The 17,814-nt window shown below is 37.0% G+C and overlaps 1 protein-coding gene across 1 annotated transcript; it reads left to right on the top strand.

Moving 5' to 3' along the window:
* Window positions 1-1,297: 1,297 nt before the first annotated feature.
* Window positions 1,298-17,545, top strand: LOC108699049 (vomeronasal type-2 receptor 26). Its single transcript, XM_018230908.1, has 6 exons — window positions 1,298-1,479; window positions 2,622-2,913; window positions 4,504-5,301; window positions 10,556-10,777; window positions 12,988-13,111; window positions 16,623-17,545. The coding sequence occupies exons 1-6, from the start codon at window positions 1,298-1,300 to the stop codon at window positions 17,543-17,545; spliced, it is 2,541 nt and encodes an 846-aa protein (XP_018086397.1).
* The last annotated feature ends 269 nt before the right edge of the window (window positions 17,546-17,814 follow it).

Here is a 17,814-nt window from a genome sequence, read left to right as displayed (position 1 = left end):
TAATCATTTAAATTAATTTCTAGCATTTGCAGGGATAAACAGAGCAAACTAAGCATTGTATGTGGCTCCTCAAGACAAATCAAAATGCTCTGAACAATTAAACTTGCAGACCATGGGGCCCTGACTGGGAGTGCAGTGGGAAGGGAAGGAGCCTTGACAAGGCTAGAAAGCAGGGCAGGCAAAAATGTAAGGTGACATTGGTTGGTTTAGTTGACATGGGGTGGTAGGCTGAGGTTTGTTTTTGGGTTATTATCATTATCACAGCATGGACGGGTTGGAGGGGGGCTATGCCTCTTACTGTGTACCTGGATAGTGCTGGTTTATGGTCCCCATGCCCCCTCTCACTTAACTCACTTGCCGTTAATTATTTTTAAATGCTGATTATTTGTTTATAAATAAAAGCTGTTGCCTGTTTCATCCCGACCTGGATATTCTTATTGCTTACTTTGTGGGGCTAATTGTAAAAGGAGGGTGACTGTTTCCAAAAGGGGCTTACATTTAAGGTGGTAGATTAACTGCCAGACTGATGGTGCACATGAATCAGAAGACAAAGCCTACCCTACAACTAGGGTTGGCACCTGTCCGTTTTTCACCAGACAACCTGGTTGAAAGGCTGTCCAAATTAGAACTTCCAGACAGGACTTTGTATTGAATGGATGACGATCAGTCGATTGCTGATCACCATGTTATAACCCTGTCCCCAAAGTCATAGAATCCCCCCTGGATGCCACCCACCCCTGATGTCATCATTTTACCCCAATTTCATTGGCTTACCCCCTTGCTTTGACTAGTTACAACAGTTCCAACAGTTCTTATTCTAAAGCTACATGGCACTTTTTTCTTTTCCAATTCTAAGCAAGACCTGAAACAAGACGATATTACCAATATTGTCAATAAAGCTAAAAATATTTGTCAAAAATTACTAACATTCTTAATTGTGACAAAAAAAATAGCCAAGAGAAGCAAAATAAAATGATGTTCTTTTATTATACATTGGGCTCATGGGCACAATCAATTGAGACACTGCAACTAATAATTATAATGGAAGACTAGAATTTATAAAGACCAATTCTGTGCCTTGATTTGCAAACCATTCCCCTGCTTTAAATCTGCTCTAAAGATTGCAACTACAGCATTCATGTTACATTATGATTCTAAATTCTTGCTATTTACTTTTCTACTTGAAGCTGGTACAAGCAAACTAATTTAAGCAAAATAAACCCAAAGGAGAATCAAAATGAAATATAGTTTTTCGAGAATAGTTTTCATTCACTGTCACCTGTACCTTTGGCCTCTCATGCCTATTGTTCTCAAAGCAAAGCACAGCAGACACAGCTGTGATCTTAGTTCTGATATCTCCCCCTATAGTTACTCCAGAGACGGAGACATTATCTTTGGTGGCATCATGCAAATATTTGTATATGCAGCTGGAGGGAATCAGGATTTCTCACAGAAACCAGATCCTGTATCGTGTTTTGTGTAAGTATAAATGGCCACTGAAGTATGCCTTTGTCTCACTTTAAAAAACAGCTCTTTGAAAGAAGCCCAAGTGTTACTCGCTGCAACATCCGTTGATTAAATTTAATTACAGAAACCGGTTGAGTACAAAATATATTTTCAGCTAGCTATACATCTAAATGATTATGAATATGTTTTTATAATGTATGTGTAGTCAGTTCAAGTGCAGGAAGCTGGAAGGACAGTTGCAAATAACCATTGTAGGGGATCTGTGCATTAAAGAACCATTATACAAAAAGATCAATGGAACCATCATCCACATTTTATTTTATCAGTAACCAAATCTTTTGAGTAATAAGGCAACACTCTGAAAAGCATTTTCATGACGACATACATTCACCATATTGCAGATCACATCCCGGGTGCTCCTCGTTGTTGTAAATAGTAGAAAGTATTAAAGAGCACTCACTGGTATAGTTTCAAGTGACTATATTCAAGTTTTCACAAAATCCCCCTCATCCGTACATATACTGTATATATGTAAAAACAATTAGTAATGACCTTTAATAGTTATAATTTGTATGTAGTAAACAGGTATTATAATCCTTTAATAATTATTTCACAAGCCTGCTTGAAGATGTCTTGAAATATTTTCAAAAATATTTTAATGATTTAATACAAAAGGACTATGGGTCCACTTAGTACAAATGCAGATACTGTAAATATAGAAATAGATCAAAATCTGACATTAGGTTTAGGTAGGGAATAGGATACAACAGTATTTATCTATTTGTGACTTACAGCCATGAGCCTCCTCAACCAGAAATTATACAAATACAGTAGTTGCAAGTGATGGGCAAAACTGTCCTGTTTTACCGAAAAATTTGCGAAACATAAAAAAATAATCTAATGGAAGTCAATGGCCATCAAAATAATTTTGATGCAAGACAATTTTTAAGCGTGTGCCAATTCGGATGAGCAATATTTTTTTTTGTTGTTGCAAATTTTTACTGGCAAATTTTCGCTGCAGTTTCACGAAAAACATTTGTGGGTGGCAAAACACAGAAATTTGCTTTGAATCTATGCCTGACAAATTTATTTGCCCATCACTAGTAGTTGCTGTTCCCCTTCACAATTTTTATGTTTCTATTTTTCTCTTTCAGGCCATCTTTGCAGTTTCTGCGTCATCTAATTGTCTTTATTTATGCTGTTGAGGAAATCAATAACAGTGCTGAGATTTTACCCAACATCACATTAGGTTTCCAAATTTATGATTCCTGTATCAGTGAAGTAGTTGCCTTAATGAGCACTTTTAGTATTTTGTCAGAAAGACCAGAGCCCATTCTTAACTTCATCTGTCAAAAAAGACAAAAGACAGTTGCGTTTATTGGGCACATGTTGTCATCTGCAACTCACACCATAGCTGGAATTACTCAACTGTATGGATACCCTCAGGTACCAAGAAATCCTTTCTTAAGACATTAGAACAACGTTTTATTTAGCATAAATATCCCTTGGTTATTCTGTTACATAGTTACATAGTTATATAGTTAAATTGGGTTGAAAAAAGACAAAGTCCATCAAGTTCAACCCCTCCAAATGAAAACCCAGCATCCATACATACACCCATCCCTACTTTTAATTAAATTATATATACCAATACCTATACTAACTATAGAGTTTAGTATCACAATAGCCTTTGATATTATGTCTGTCCAAGAAATCATCCAAGTCATTCTTATAGTCATTAACTGAATCAGCATCACAACATCACCCGGCAGTGGATTCCACAACCTCACTGTCCTGACTGTGAAGAACCCCCTACGTTGCTTCAAATGAAAGTTCTTTTCTTCTAGTCTGAAGGGGAGGCCTCTGGTACGGTGATCCACTTTATGGGTAAAAAGGTCCCCTGCCATTTGTCTATAATGTCCTCTAATGTACTTGAAAAGTGTAATCATGTCCCCTCGCAAGCGCCTTTTTTCCAGAGAAAACAACCCCAACCTTGACAGTCTCCCCTCATAATTTAAGTCTTCCGTCCCTCTAACCAGTTTAGTTGCACTTAGTCTCTGCACTCTCTCCAGCTCATTTATATCCCTCTTAGGGACTGGAGTCCAAAACTGCACTGCATACTCCAGATTAGGCCTTACCAGGGACCTATAAAGAGGCATAATTATGTTTTCATCCCTTGAATTAATGCCCTTTTTTATGCAAGACAGAACTTTATTTGCTTTAGTAGACACAGAATGACACTGCCCAGAATTAGACAACGTGTTATCTACAAAGACCCCTAGATCCTTCTCATTTAAGGAAACTCCCAACACACTGCCATTTAGTGTATAACTTGCATTTATATTATATATATATGTTGGTGGAGTTTACCAGTAATTCTGGTAGTGATTGGGTCATGAATACTTGGGTGGCATGAGGATGCTCAAGGTCCAATTACTGCATTGAACCAATAAAAACATCTACAACCTACTGTAGCAGGGAAGGGCTGTATTATCCCAATTCTTAAGGGTTAAGCTCCAAAGTTTAAGCAACCTTGAAGCAATCTTGCTAGTAACATACTCCTAAATATTTTTGGTCAATTCTTTTTTCTACCAGGTAAGTTATTGGATCATATGTTTAATGATAGAAAAAGGTTACAAGCCCTTTATTGAACTGTTCCCAATGAATATTTCCAATTTATGCTATCATTCAACTTTTAACTTACTTTGAATGGACATGGGTTGGCATCATTATTTCAGATGTTGACTGCATTCTCCTTTCTAGTGAGGAACTAATCAAACTGTTGAGACAAATTAGAATCTGTGTTGCATTTCAGGGTCATGGGTGTCAAGGTGGGACCTATAAGTACAAATGATGCATTGAGCCTTTGGGTTTTTACAAAAAAAAAAGAAGTTTATAAAAGAACAACAGGAACCTAGTTGGGAATGGCTGTTCTTTTATGGTAGATCAGCCTTGAGACATATTGAAATAAGGCTTATGCTCCAAGCTATCCAAAAAAGCACATTCTTATCAACTGTGGTTATTTTTTCCTACCAGGTAAGTTATGGTGCATTAGGTCCAATGTTTAACGACAGAGTAAGGTTCCCAGCCATTTATCGAACTGTTCCCAATGAATATTCCCAGTTTAAAGCCATCATTCAACTTTTAACCCACTTTGAATGGACATGGGTTGGGATCATTATTTCAGATGATGACAGCAATCTCCAGGCTAGTGAGGAACTTAGTAAACAGATGAGGCAAAGTGGAATCTGTGTTTCTTTTCTGGAAAGAACACCAAAACCAACAGAAAGCAATGGGGAGGGCATTCTTAAGGTGATAAATGTGATTAAAAGGGCATCTGCCCGGGTGATCATTTTATATTGCAGCACTGAGGCCTTTATATATTTGCAATCAAAGCTTAAGGGAGTCAGAAAGGTAACCTGGATATCTTCTGTTACATTCAATTTTATTACTGATTTTCCATCTGAAACAAATTTACATGCATTTACTACATTTAATGGATCGTTAGCCATTTCCTTGCACAGTGAAGAAATACCTGGATTTGAAGGGTTTTTTTCTGAAGCAACATTGGGAAACATGCCAGGCAACACATTTATTGAAGACTACTGGCTATTCAATCATGGATGCCCTAATGTTTCACTAGACAGCAGAGGCAATCAATGTCTGAAAGAAACATATAAAAAAAATATTTTGATGCTGGAGGGCAAATACAGAATCACCTATACAACTTATATGGCCGTCTATGCTCTGGCACATGCTTTACATGATATGCATTCCTCTACAAGTCTCCTCACTAATTTACCTAATGTATTTTCTGGCAAAATAAGAATGAAGGTATGTATGTATGATTGTATATATGTATAACCTTATTTGTAAAGTGTTGTAAAGGAGCCATAATGCCATACAATGCATAAAAGTACAATATATACACCTAAACACAGTGAGACAATAAATACAATAAATATGCAAAGTACACAGAACTCATATAAGGACATAGAGCTCAAAGAAGAATTACAGCTTAAAGGAACAGTAACATCAATAAATGAAAGTGAAATAAAGTAATAAAGATATAATGCAGTGTTGCCCTGCACTGGTAAAACGGGAGTGTTTGCTACAGAAACACTACTATTGTTTATATAAATAAGCTACTGTGTAGTCATGGGGGCAGCCATTCAAAGGAGAAAAGACTCAAGTTACACAGCAGATAACAGATAAGCTCTGTAGAACATAATGGTGTTATCTGTTATCCACTATTTAACCTGTGCCACATAGCCTTTTTTCAATTTCCGCCATTGCCACACAGCAGCTTGTTTATATGAACTATAGTAGTGTTTCTAAAGCAAACAAATCCGTTTTACCAGTGCAGGGCAACACTAATTTATTGGTGTTACTGTTCCTTTAACTAAAGAAGTAGGATATAATTGTTATACATTATGGGGCACATTTACTATGCTCGAGTGAAGGATTCGAAGTAAAAAATTTCGAATTTCGAAGGTTTTTTTTGGGTACTTCGACCATCGAATAGGCTACTTCGACTACGACTTCGATTAGAACGTTTCAAACCAAAAATCGTTTGACCATTCAATAGTCGAAGTACTGTCTCTTTAAAAAAACCTTTAACTACATACTTCGCCACATTAAACCTACCGACCACCAATGTTAGCCTATGGGGACCTTCCCCATAAGTTTTGCAAGCAATTTCTGATTGAAGGAAAATCATTCGATCGTTCGATCGATGGATTAAAATCAATTGAAGGAAAAAACGTTCAATCGAACAATTCGAAGGATTTTAATCCATCGATCGAACGATTTTCCTTCGTCAAAGTATCTGCGGTAAATCCTTCGACTTCGATATTTGAAGTCGAAGGATTTTACTTTGATGGTCAAATATCGAGGGATAATTCACCCTCGATATTCGACCCTTAGTAAATGTGCCCCTATGTTTTGGGCTTCTGTACCAGACCAAGAATACCACAGCCCTTTAGCAGTAAAGATCTGTGTCTCCAAAGATGCCCCAGTAGCTCCCCATCTTCTTTTCTTCTGATTCACTGCACATGCTCTGTGCTGCTGTCACTTACTGAGCTTAGGGACCCACTCACAATATACAGTACACATAGAATAGAAATGTCACAATATAAGGCTGATTAGTAATTAATACAGATAATTACTACATGGCAGCACAGAAACCAGTGCAATTAGCATCAGAATTTAATAATCAGCCCTGTAGCATCAGTTTATATTACAGACCAACCTCATTTTCTGCTTCATAATTTGCGACAACTGTGTAAGTATAGGTGATGACACAGGCTCAAGTGAGCAAGTTGTTGATGGAGAAGTTTTGAGACTACTGACTCAATTATAAGATAAAAAGAGTTGAAAAGGAAAAGATGAGAAGAGTGAGAATATTGGTATCTGAAGGGTAGGAAAATTGTTTGTGGATTGAATCGACTTTGCTTTTAAAGAAGTCAGCAAAGTCCTGGGGGGAGAGTATATTCAAATTTTAATGTTTCATTTGGAGAGGTATGGATTAGTAAATTGAATATGGAAAAAGTGTAGTGGGTTGGATTTATTATTATTTATAAGTGCATTATAGTATTCTTGTTTATCCTGGGATAGGGCTATACCAAAGCAGGCCATAAGAAATGTATAGTGGAGTAAGTCTGCTTTTGTACGGAATTTCCTCCACATGTGCTCTGCTGTTTGCGTACAGGGATGCAGGAATCGCGTCTGAGGGGCAGATTTATTAAAGGGCAAAGTGGCCTGTCGCTAGCAAAAAATCGTCAGAAATCACAACCACAGGGACATCACGAATTTACTAACAGGTGTAGACGACAAGTTGCTAGCACAGTCTTGCGCCCTCTCGTTACTCTGCAAATTCACTAAAGTGCGAATTTTACAGAATGTTACCCTTTTTCTTTTGCCAACTTAGACCAGGCGAACTGATAAGATAAAGCTGCATCCAACTCAATCGCATCATATCCTGCAAAGGAGAAAGGAATAAAAGTTGTAAAAAAAACGCTGGTGTTTTCTCATTTTTTCAAGTGGGATTGCCTTCAAAAGTTCTAACTATTAAAGATTTGTGTGTTAACATTTATTTCCCAGCCATTTGATGGGCAAAATTCACCCTTTAATAAATCTACCCCTGAGTTATCATCCAGTAAAGGGGATTGCGGGCCGAATTGCATTGTGGCTGCAGAGGGGCTTGGATATTGGTAGAAGCAGACAAAACTGAGTTGTAGGTATTTACCAGTGAATCAGGATCATCCTGATCCTGATCCATTAATGGTGGAGAAGAAGGTAGAACTAAGAAAATGAGATAGAGCCGTTATATTCACATTGGCTGTGTTATGAACCAGAATTTTTGCCTGAGGATTAGGGATGTAGCGAACTGTTCGCCGGCGAACTTGTTCGCGCGAACTTCGACCGTTCGCGTCCGCCTAATGTTCGCGAACGTTTGGGAACGTTCGCATTTTGAGTTCGCGTGCGATTCGAATACAAATCGTTCGACCATTCGACCATTCAACCGCTAAAATCGAACGATATCCATTCGTTCGAACGATTTCCATTCGTTCGAACGATTTCCATTCGTTCGAACGATTTCCATTCGTTCGAACGATTTCCATTCGTTCGAACGATTTCCATTCGTTCGAACGATTTCCATTCGTTCGAACGATTTCCATTCGTTCGAACGATTTCCATTCGTTCGAACGATTTCCATTCGTTCGAACGATTTCCATTCGTTCGAACGATTTCCATTCGTTCGAACGATTTCCATTCGTTCGAACGATTAAAATCCTTCGAACGTTCGATTCGAATGAAAATCCTTCGATCGAACGATTAAAATCCTTCGAACCTTCGATTCGAATGAAAAATCCTTCGAACGTTCGAATCGAACGATTTTAGCGGGTGTTCGAAGTTCGCGAACTGTTCGCGAACGTTCAAATTTTTTGCCGGTGTTCGCGAACGGCGTTCGCGAACACCAAATCGGCAGTTCGCTACATCCCTACTGAGGATTATCATAGGGTGGATTGTGCAGAATAGAAAAAAGAGATAAGATGGTGAAAGGGGAAAAGGATCACGCGTGAAAGCAGAAAGATGTACGTTTTTTGCAAAGACAAGATCTGGGAAGTGACCATTCTTATGGGTTGCTGAATTTGTCCACTGCTGGAGGTGGTTAGATGGAGAAATTATGATGGCCACGACTGGGAGGGGTCATCAATGTAAGGAATTAGAGCTGATTGCAGCAAGTTACGTAACAAATTAAATTAGTCAGCCATGTCACATGACCAGAGCACTGCAAGAGTGAAGTGCTCACAGAACTACAAAGTTTGTTTAAATAAGTTTATGAGGGGGGTTACAAAATCAACTACTTGGATAAACAAGGGGACATAGACATGAATATTGGAAAGTAAAAGTGTGAGGAATAATACAGTGCACCATTTGCCAATAATAAAGGTAAAAATACAGTATTCAGGACCACAGTACAGATGGATTTGGTATAATTAGTGCAACAATTACCCTTGCACTTCTACCCTTGCGCTGCTTTCCCAAATAATGTCTTAGGATATAGGGAGATCAACCTGGGCCACTCTTGGCCACTTGCAGAACTATTTTACTAATATGCTTAGTTATGTAAATGTGTAGAGTAAGAGGGATATTTATAAAAATTTAGATTTGGAAATGTTAGGGTTTATTTTTAATTTGGGTTTATTTTTAATTTGAATAAACTTGAATGTTTGCCTATTTATTACAAATTTAAAATCTAAAAAACTTGAAGCAAACTGTGAAGCAAACTGTGAAGAAAAACATAAAAAAGCACCAAATTCATATTTTCCTCTTCATTTCCAATGGGTCTACCAACTCTCAAAATAATTAAAAAATTGATTACCTGATCCTGATCTTGGCAGATTTTATATGCTTTACATTTGAGTTTTTCAAAAATGTGAAATTAGAGCTCATCCAAATTTTTCAGCTATGGTGAAAATTGGAGAAGTTTATCTCTCTTAATTTGAGGAGGAAAATTAAGTTCTATCCAATGTTCACTTTATTAGAGTTAACTAATGGTGACAAATGTTTTGATAATTTAGCCTCAATTAAAGGATTATCAACGAAATCAGCGTAGATCACAATGTCAAAAACATCTTCAAATTGTAAAAGGGACATCTGACATTGACTTCTACATAACCTTCAGATTTTTAGCAGCTTTGGGGTATAATAAATTAGAGTTTCGTTTTCCTCTAAAACTCAACCAGAAAAAAGGCTTCATAAATATGCCACTACATATTTAGGATTTCTTAAATAGCTAAAAATGTGCAATGGTTTATGATGAAATACAACTTAAATTACTAAAGGGATACTGTCAATGGAAAAAAAAAATTTCAAAATGAATCAGTTAATAGTGCTGCTCCAGCTTAATTCTGCACTGAAATCCATTTCTCAAAAGACTAAATAGATTTTTTTATATTCAATTTTGAAATCTGACATGGGGCTAGACATATTGTCAATTTCCCAGCTGCCCCAAGTCATGTGACTTGTGCTCTGATAAACTTCAATCACTCTTTACTGCTGTACTGCAAGTTGGAGGGATATCACCCCCTCCCTTTCCCCCCTAGCAGCCAAACAAAACAACAATGGGAAGGTAACCAGATAGCAGCTCCCTAACACAAGATAACAGCTGCCTGGTAGATCTAAGAACAACACTCAATAGTAAAAACCCATGTCCCACTGAGACACATTCAGTTACATTGAGAAGGAAAAACAGCAGCCTGCCAAAAAGCATTTCTCTCCTAAAGTGCAGGCACAAGTCACATGACCAGGGGCAGCTGGGAAATTGACAAAATGTCTAGCCCCATGTCAGATTTCAAAATTGAATATAAAAAAATCTGTTTCCTCTTTTGAGAAATGGATTTCAGTGCAGAATTCTGCTGGAGCAGCACTATTTATTGATTCATTTTGATTTTTTTTTTCCCCATGACAGTATCCCTTTAATGAAAACCAAGTAGTATTAGGATGCTGCCCACTATGTGTATGAAATATACAGTGTATTGTCATATATGTTTTGGAAAAATATATCTTCTTTATTTGTCAGCTAAATCACTATCTGAGAAATGTACATCTGAGAACATCTTCAGGTGGGGTCTTTCGTTTTGATGAGAATGGGAATATTCCTGGCATTTTTGATATCCTAAATTGGAATGTTTTTGAAAATGGAACAATAACTAGAACTCAGGTTGGCAGCTTTTTGATCTCTAGAGTTCCACAGCTCCTCATTGATGATTCTAAAATTACTTGGAACCCACATTTCCATGAAGTGAGTTTTCTTCTTCCTATGAAAACTATTGTTGTAAAATCAGTGATGGTATTAAGAAAATAAATAAATAAAGTTGAGAAGCAATTACTAAGCGGAAGATTTATCAAGGGTCGAATTTCAAATAAAAAAAAACTTTGAAATTCGAATAAAAAAAGACCAACCAAAATTTATTTAAAAAACCAAAGTTTTTGTTTTTTGGGTGAATAGGCCATTTTTTTGTTTGAATTAGAATCGTATGAATCGAAGTAACATCATATTTTATCGAGAGTCCACCACATGACTCCAAATAGGTTCTAGGAGGTCCCCCATGGGCTAAAACAGCAATATGGCAGGTTTAGATGGTGAATGGTCGAAGTCAAATTTTTAAAGAGACAGTACACGATAAATTTCCATATTCTCATTTTTTTTTTTTCAAATCCAAATCAAATTTGAACTATTCCCTAGTCACAAAGTACACAAAAAATAGCTTAAAAAGTCAAATGTTTTTGATTTGAATTTTCGCTTCGACCCTTGATAAATCTGCCCCTTAAAGGCAGTGATGGGCGAAAAATTAATGAAACTGCAAAAATTTGCTATACATTTTTTTACCCATTGGAGTATATGGCCATCATTTTTGTGGCATAACTTGGTGAAAAATTTTACTCATCACTACTTACAGTATATTAGCACAAATGTTTACCACTGGAAGCCAAAGGAAAAATATTGTTAGTATTTTTACTAGTACAATGGTCCAAATGTAAATCAGTGAGAAAAAAAATTATATTTTTTTAAGTTTGCTTGTTCTTTTTGGCAATTTTTATAGAAGCCCTGCGTGAGCTTCTTAATAAAGGCGTGGGGTTCAGGCTGAAAAAGCTCTGTGATTTCTGTAACTTTCATTGAATGGGCTTTTGAAATTAATAAAAACTTCAACACCTAAAATCTGCCAATTTTTTTCTTGTTATAATAGCCTGTTTGCAGAAAATGATTATGTTTTCCAATATCAACAGGCTTGAGCTCCCAATTTATTAATTAGCAAAACCACTAGTGAAAAAAATATGAGAAGAATCGATAAATATGTAAAAGTCGCCAGGGGTGGGTTTTTTGGTATCTGATGTTACATAATGTGACCTTAGGCAAGGTTATCTTGCCTTATGGTAGAATGGTTTAACTTCAAAGTAATTTATAACTACTGGTGTCTTTGTATCAATTGCTGACTGTAGGGGGCACATTTACTAAGGGTCGAATATCAAGGGTTAATAAACCCTCGAATTCGACCCTCGAAGTAAAATCCTTTGAATTTGAATATTAAATTCGAAGGATTTTAGCGCAAATCCTACGATCGAAGGATTATAATCGATCGATTGAAGGATTTTTCTTCGATCAAAAAAAGCTTAGAAAAGTGATGGGGAAGGTCCCCATAGGCTAACATAGTACTTCGGTAGGTTTAAACTGCCAAAGTATGTAGTCGAAGTTTTTTTAAAGAGACAGTACATCGATTTTTAGTTTGAATCGTTCAAAATTGAAGTTGAAGGTCGTAGCAGCCTATTCGATGGTCGAAGTACCCAAAAAAATACTTCGAAATTCAAAGTTTTTTTCATTCGAATCCTTCACTCGAGCTTAGTAAATGTGCCCCCTAGGTGTAATACACATCACATACGTTATACATTTGTGAATTTGCAAACTGTTTGCATTTTCGACTGTTCTAGAACAATTTGCAACCCTCAACATTCTTAAGTAACAGAAGCATTCAAGGAAACAAAAGGGTATTTAGAAAAAAATAATGCCTAATTTGCCTTAGAGATAGGGCCTTCTTAATAGTTGCAATGTACAAAACAAAAGTGGTATATCTAATCTAGTAAAAAGTTTAAGAAAAGGCACGATTACCATTATTATGGAAGGGTCCAATGAACAATCCTTCCCTTTCCTGCCATGCACCAGTATGTCATTTTACATTAAAAAAAAAGGGGAAATGGCCATCTGGGTCAAAATGTTGTGGGTGGGTGGAATAGTTATGGTGAACAAAAGGTATATTAAAAGTCTTCCTGATCTGCCTCATTTTGGTAGAGTTTGACAAAGGTATCCCTAAAAAATGAAGGATCATATTTTTATCATATTAATTATGAAAATTAATTATTGTATGGTATCGTTTGACAGTCCATTTGACATTCTTCAAGTGTCGAAAACATTGATTTGATAAAAAAAAATCTGTTGATTTGTTTTTTTTCTCTTAGACTCCCTTTTCAATGTGCAGTATACCCTGTTCCTATGGTTTCCGAATAGCTCATCAGATTGGTCAAGCTCCCTGTTGCTTTGATTGCATCCCTTGTTCAGATGGAGAAATAGCCAATAAGACAAGTGCGTTGAATCATTTATCTTAATATTCCATAGAAATCGCTCAGAGCCTTATCATTGTACAGGACTCAGTAAGCATAGAGAGCACAATAAACATAACACAAGGGACGGTAACACCAAGCTTTAAAATGTTAACAGGGATCTGAAGTTTTGAAACTACCTTTATTGCTCAATTGATTTCTCTAATCATATTCCAAGTCTCTGACCCATATGTGCTAAGCCTCAACACCTAGAAGATGTCAAGTGTTTATATGCATCTAAGGGGCAGATACTGTAAACTAAGCTCGAGTGAATAGTTTGAATGCAAAAATATTCGAATTTGGAAGTATTTTTTTGGGTACTTCGACCATCGAATTGGTCAAATTCAATCAAATTCGATCGAATGGAATGATTCAAACTATTCAAAGTAAAAATCGTTCAACTATTCGACCATTTGATAATCTTTAAAAAAAACTTCGACTTCATACTTCGCCACATTAAAGCTACCGAAGTACAATTGTGAGAAAATCTTACCCTGGTGGTCTAGTGGGGGGACGGCAGGGACGCCTGCCGCCCCCTCGGCGAGGGCGCTCGCTGCACTGAGCCGGGTTCACTGTAGCGCCGGTCTGTTAGGGCGCACGCGCGCCTCTTCCTGGGTTTATGCGCATGCGCGCTGACGTGATGACGTCAGCGCGCAGTGGCGCGAAATTCAAATGCTATTTAAAGGTACAGTTTTACTTTATGCATTGCCCGTGATAGGATTTGTTCCTGGTGCTGTTAACTTTTGCTATTCTGTTTGAATCTGATCCTGATTATCTGTTTTGACCCCTGCCTGCCTGTTTGACTATTCTGATCTCTGGAACCTGACCCTTGCCTGCCTTCGACAACTCTTCCTGCTAAATCCCTTGATTGACAACCCGGTTTGACCCTTGCCTGCCTGACGATTCTCGATATCTGCCTGCCTCGATCCTGCCTGTCTGACGATTCTCTTGCCTGCTCCATTTGTACAGAGACCATTGGCCTAACTGACTTTTTCAACAGTCGTGCCCCTTTGCTTGCCAGAACTCCTCGCTTTGCTCCTCTCGAAAAGTCCAGGTGGCATCTGAGTACGCTGAGGCCTCCTCCCGAAGCCAAAGGCGGTCACACTACTGGTGAAGCTGAGCCGAGACCAGGGAGCTTGGCATTAGTTCTGGTTTAGGGTGCCGACCGTGACAACAATGTTAGCCTTCCAGAGCACTTTTCTACGGTTTTTCTAATAAAAATCATTTGATCGATCACTTAAAATCGCTCGTCTCGTTAGTTTTGATCGAACAATTTTTATTCGATCGAACGTTTTGCGTTAAAATCCTTTGAAATTCGATATTCGAATTTGAAGGATTTAACTTCGAGGGTTTTTTAATCCTCGAAATTCGACCCTTGATAAATCTGCCCCTAAGTGTGTATACTGTATGTCTAAATATATAGTGATACATGTATAAATAGCTGAATACAAAACTGTTTCAAATCCAGTCCATTTTTTTGGACCAGGCAGACCAAGACCAAGACGATCAGCAGTGAATTTGGCTTAAGTTCATAACAAAACAAATATTCCTAGAGCTGCTATAGTTAAATACTTTACTTTTTAGAGGCACCATATACAGTTTATCTTTCTTACATTTTGATAGTAACACTATACTACAAGCATAACTGGGTAATCTTGTCTTTTAAGGGGCAGATGTATCAAGGGTCAAATTTAGAAGTAATGGGAGGTTTTTATCGAACTCCCATAAATTCAAATAAAAAAAGACCAAACAAAATTTATTAAAAAAAATCTAAGTTTTTTTCCCGGTGAATAGGCCATTTTTGTTCGAATTAGAATCGTATGAATTGAAGTAACATTGTATTCGATCTAATTTGATTTGAAGTTTTTTCCACCAATTGACTCCAAATAGATTCTAGGAGGTCCCCCATAGGCTAAAACAGCAATTCAACAGGTTTTAGATGGTGAATGATCGAAAGTCGAATTTTTAAAGAGAAAGTACATGATACGTTTCGAAAGTCGAATTTTTTTCAAATTCAAATCAAATTTGGACTATTTTCTAGTCGAAGTACACAAAAAGTAGCTTGAAATTCGAACTTTGTTCATTTGAATTTTCACTTTGACCCTTGATAAATCTTCCCCTAGGTGTAGTTTATAGATTTTGCTCATTCGCTGCACAGATTGTATTATCCTTATGTATAAAAAATGCTTCAACCCTGGAAAAAAACAATAATAAAGTATATATAAAGTACAGAATGTTCAAAAATTGGTGTTTAGGCAAAAGAAACGCATGATCCTTCTACAAAATGAAATAATACAAGTTTAAAATAGTGAGGAGCAAATCTGCCCCGTTTCATTGCTGGGAAATTTGTGAAACTGCAAAAAAATTGCGAAACACATTAAAGTTTACATTTTTTGTATATTCTGTTACTTAATGCCTGGGAAATTATGCCAAGGACTGAAAACTGGCCCCCAGCTACCTAATACCTGACAATAAGCAATGGGCAAATCTCTCCCGTTTTGCTTCTCTGAAAAATTCACAAAACAGCGGAAAAATTTGTGAAACCCAGAAAATATTCACAAAACGCATTGAAATCAACGGGTGTCAAAATAAATTTGACGCGCAACAATTTTGACACAAGCGTCAATTTTTATTTGCATGACTACTTTGTCCAAATGCATTAAAGTCAATAGGTGTCCGAATAGTTTCGACGTGCACCAACTTTTTATGCACACAACAATTTTGACACCCAGACATTTTTTTTTGTTGTGGTGAATTTTTCAGCGAATTTTCACTGCAGTTTAGTGAATTTATTCACAGGCAGCGAAACGTCGAAATTTGCCGCAAATTCATGCCTGGCGAATTTATTCACCCATCACTACTGACAATGTACATAAAGAAATAGGCACATATATATACAATGCATGAGGAAAATTATTTTTTTTATAACTAGATGTGCACTTGTAAATAAATACATTTGAACACCTGGCACCCACAGTCATGCATTTCCCCACTAAAACCATGGGTGCTGTTACAAATGCAAAGTTTGCACTGACACCCACCAGGTCTAGATTAAATAACAAACCCCTTCTTTCTACTTTCTACTACTTTCTACAAACTGTAGGAAATACAACTGTGGTACAGGTATAGGATCCATTATTCGGAAACCTGTTATCCAGAAAGCTCCAAATTACGGAATGGTCATCTCCCATAGACTCCATGTTATCCAAATAATCCAAATTTTTTTTTTTTTTTCTGTAATAATAAAACAGTATCTTGTACTTGATCCAAACTAAGATATAATTACTGCCTATCATAAGCAAAACCATCCCATTGGGTTATTTAATGTTAATGATAATTATGAATGATAATTAAATGATTTTCTAATAGGCTTAATGTATCCAAAGATCCAAATTACGGAAAGATCAAGAAGGGCACGATCATTCTGGATAACAGGTCCCATACCTGTACTGTACTGCTTAACAATGGAACCTGACCCCTTTTTTCCCTCAAAGATATGGAAAACTGCTGGATCTGTCCAGAAGATAAGTGGCCGAATCCTAAAAAAGATAAATGCATCCAAAGGACCATAGACTTTGTCTCTTATGGAAGCATGTTAGGAGACACATTATCCAGCATTGCTTCAATATCTCTTGTGATAACTGTGGCAGTGTTATTTGTCTTTGTAAAATTTCGGAGATCTCCTATAGTCAGAGCAAATGATCGGACTCTTAGCTACATCCTCCTCTTATCCATTATGTTGTCATTTCTCTGCTCTTTTCTCTTCATTGGCTATCCTGTGAAGGTGACCTGCATGCTGAGACAAGTTGCCTTCGGGTTCATTTTTACGGTGGCTGTGTCTTCTGTTCTGGGAAAAACAGTTACAATCATTATTGCCTTCAATGCAATTAAACCTAACAGCACATTCAAGAAATGGATAGGAACCAGGATATCTATTGCCCTAGTTTTTCTTATCTCCTTTGGTGAGCTGTGCATTTGTATCATTTGGTTGGTATGTTCTCCACCATTTGTGGACACTGATACAAAGAGTGTTGTAGGCACAATAATTATCCAATGTAATGAAGGCTCCTTCGCTGCTTTTTATGCAATGATCTCATATATTGGTATATTGGCTCTGTTCAGCTTCATTCTTGCTTTTATAGTACGAACGTTACCTGCCAGTTTTAATGATGCTCAGTGTATAACCTTCAGCATGCTGGTGTTCTGCAGTGTTTGGACCTCATTTATCCCTATCTATTTGAGTTCTAAAGGCAAATATGTTGTGGCTGTGGAAATATTTACTATACTGACATCCACAGGAGGTCTTCTATTATGTATATTTGCTCCTAAATGTTACATTATTTTGGTACAGCCAGAACTCAACAGCAGGAGACATCTGCTAAAAGCAGAACTTCACACTTTCCACCTGAAACTATAGGCTTGGCTTTAACTACAACTTTGGTGTCTGAAGTAATTATACAACGCATACAATTTTTTCAATCTTCTACTTTTCATAGAGATCATATTTCAACAAAAAGTTACATGTGAGCATTCATGAAAGTGCCAGTCCTCTATAATAGAACTAATGGAGAGTGTACATTGGTGCAATTCATTAAGGTATTTGTGTCTAAACACTTTCCTACACTTTTCTACACACTATGGGGCCCATTCACTAAGTTCGAGTGAAGGAATAGAGCAAAAATAGTT

This window comes from Xenopus laevis, chromosome 8L (genome assembly GCF_017654675.1).
Source record: "Xenopus laevis strain J_2021 chromosome 8L, Xenopus_laevis_v10.1, whole genome shotgun sequence".
Lineage (NCBI taxonomy): Eukaryota > Metazoa > Chordata > Amphibia > Anura > Pipidae > Xenopus > Xenopus laevis.
Note: the sequence above shows the minus strand (reverse complement) of the source record. Positions and strands in the feature narration are given on the sequence as shown.

Coding starts and splice junctions, on each gene's coding strand:
- LOC108699049 (XM_018230908.1), top strand. CDS start 1,298: ATGCCTATTGTTCTCAAAGCAAAGCACAGCAGACACAGCTGTGATCTT. Junction 10,778..12,987: donor GGAACCCACATTTCCATGAA/GTGAGTTTTCTT, acceptor TTTTTCTCTTAG/ACTCCCTTTTCAATGTGCAG. Junction 13,112..16,622: donor AGAAATAGCCAATAAGACAA/GTGCGTTGAATC, acceptor TTTCCCTCAAAG/ATATGGAAAACTGCTGGATC.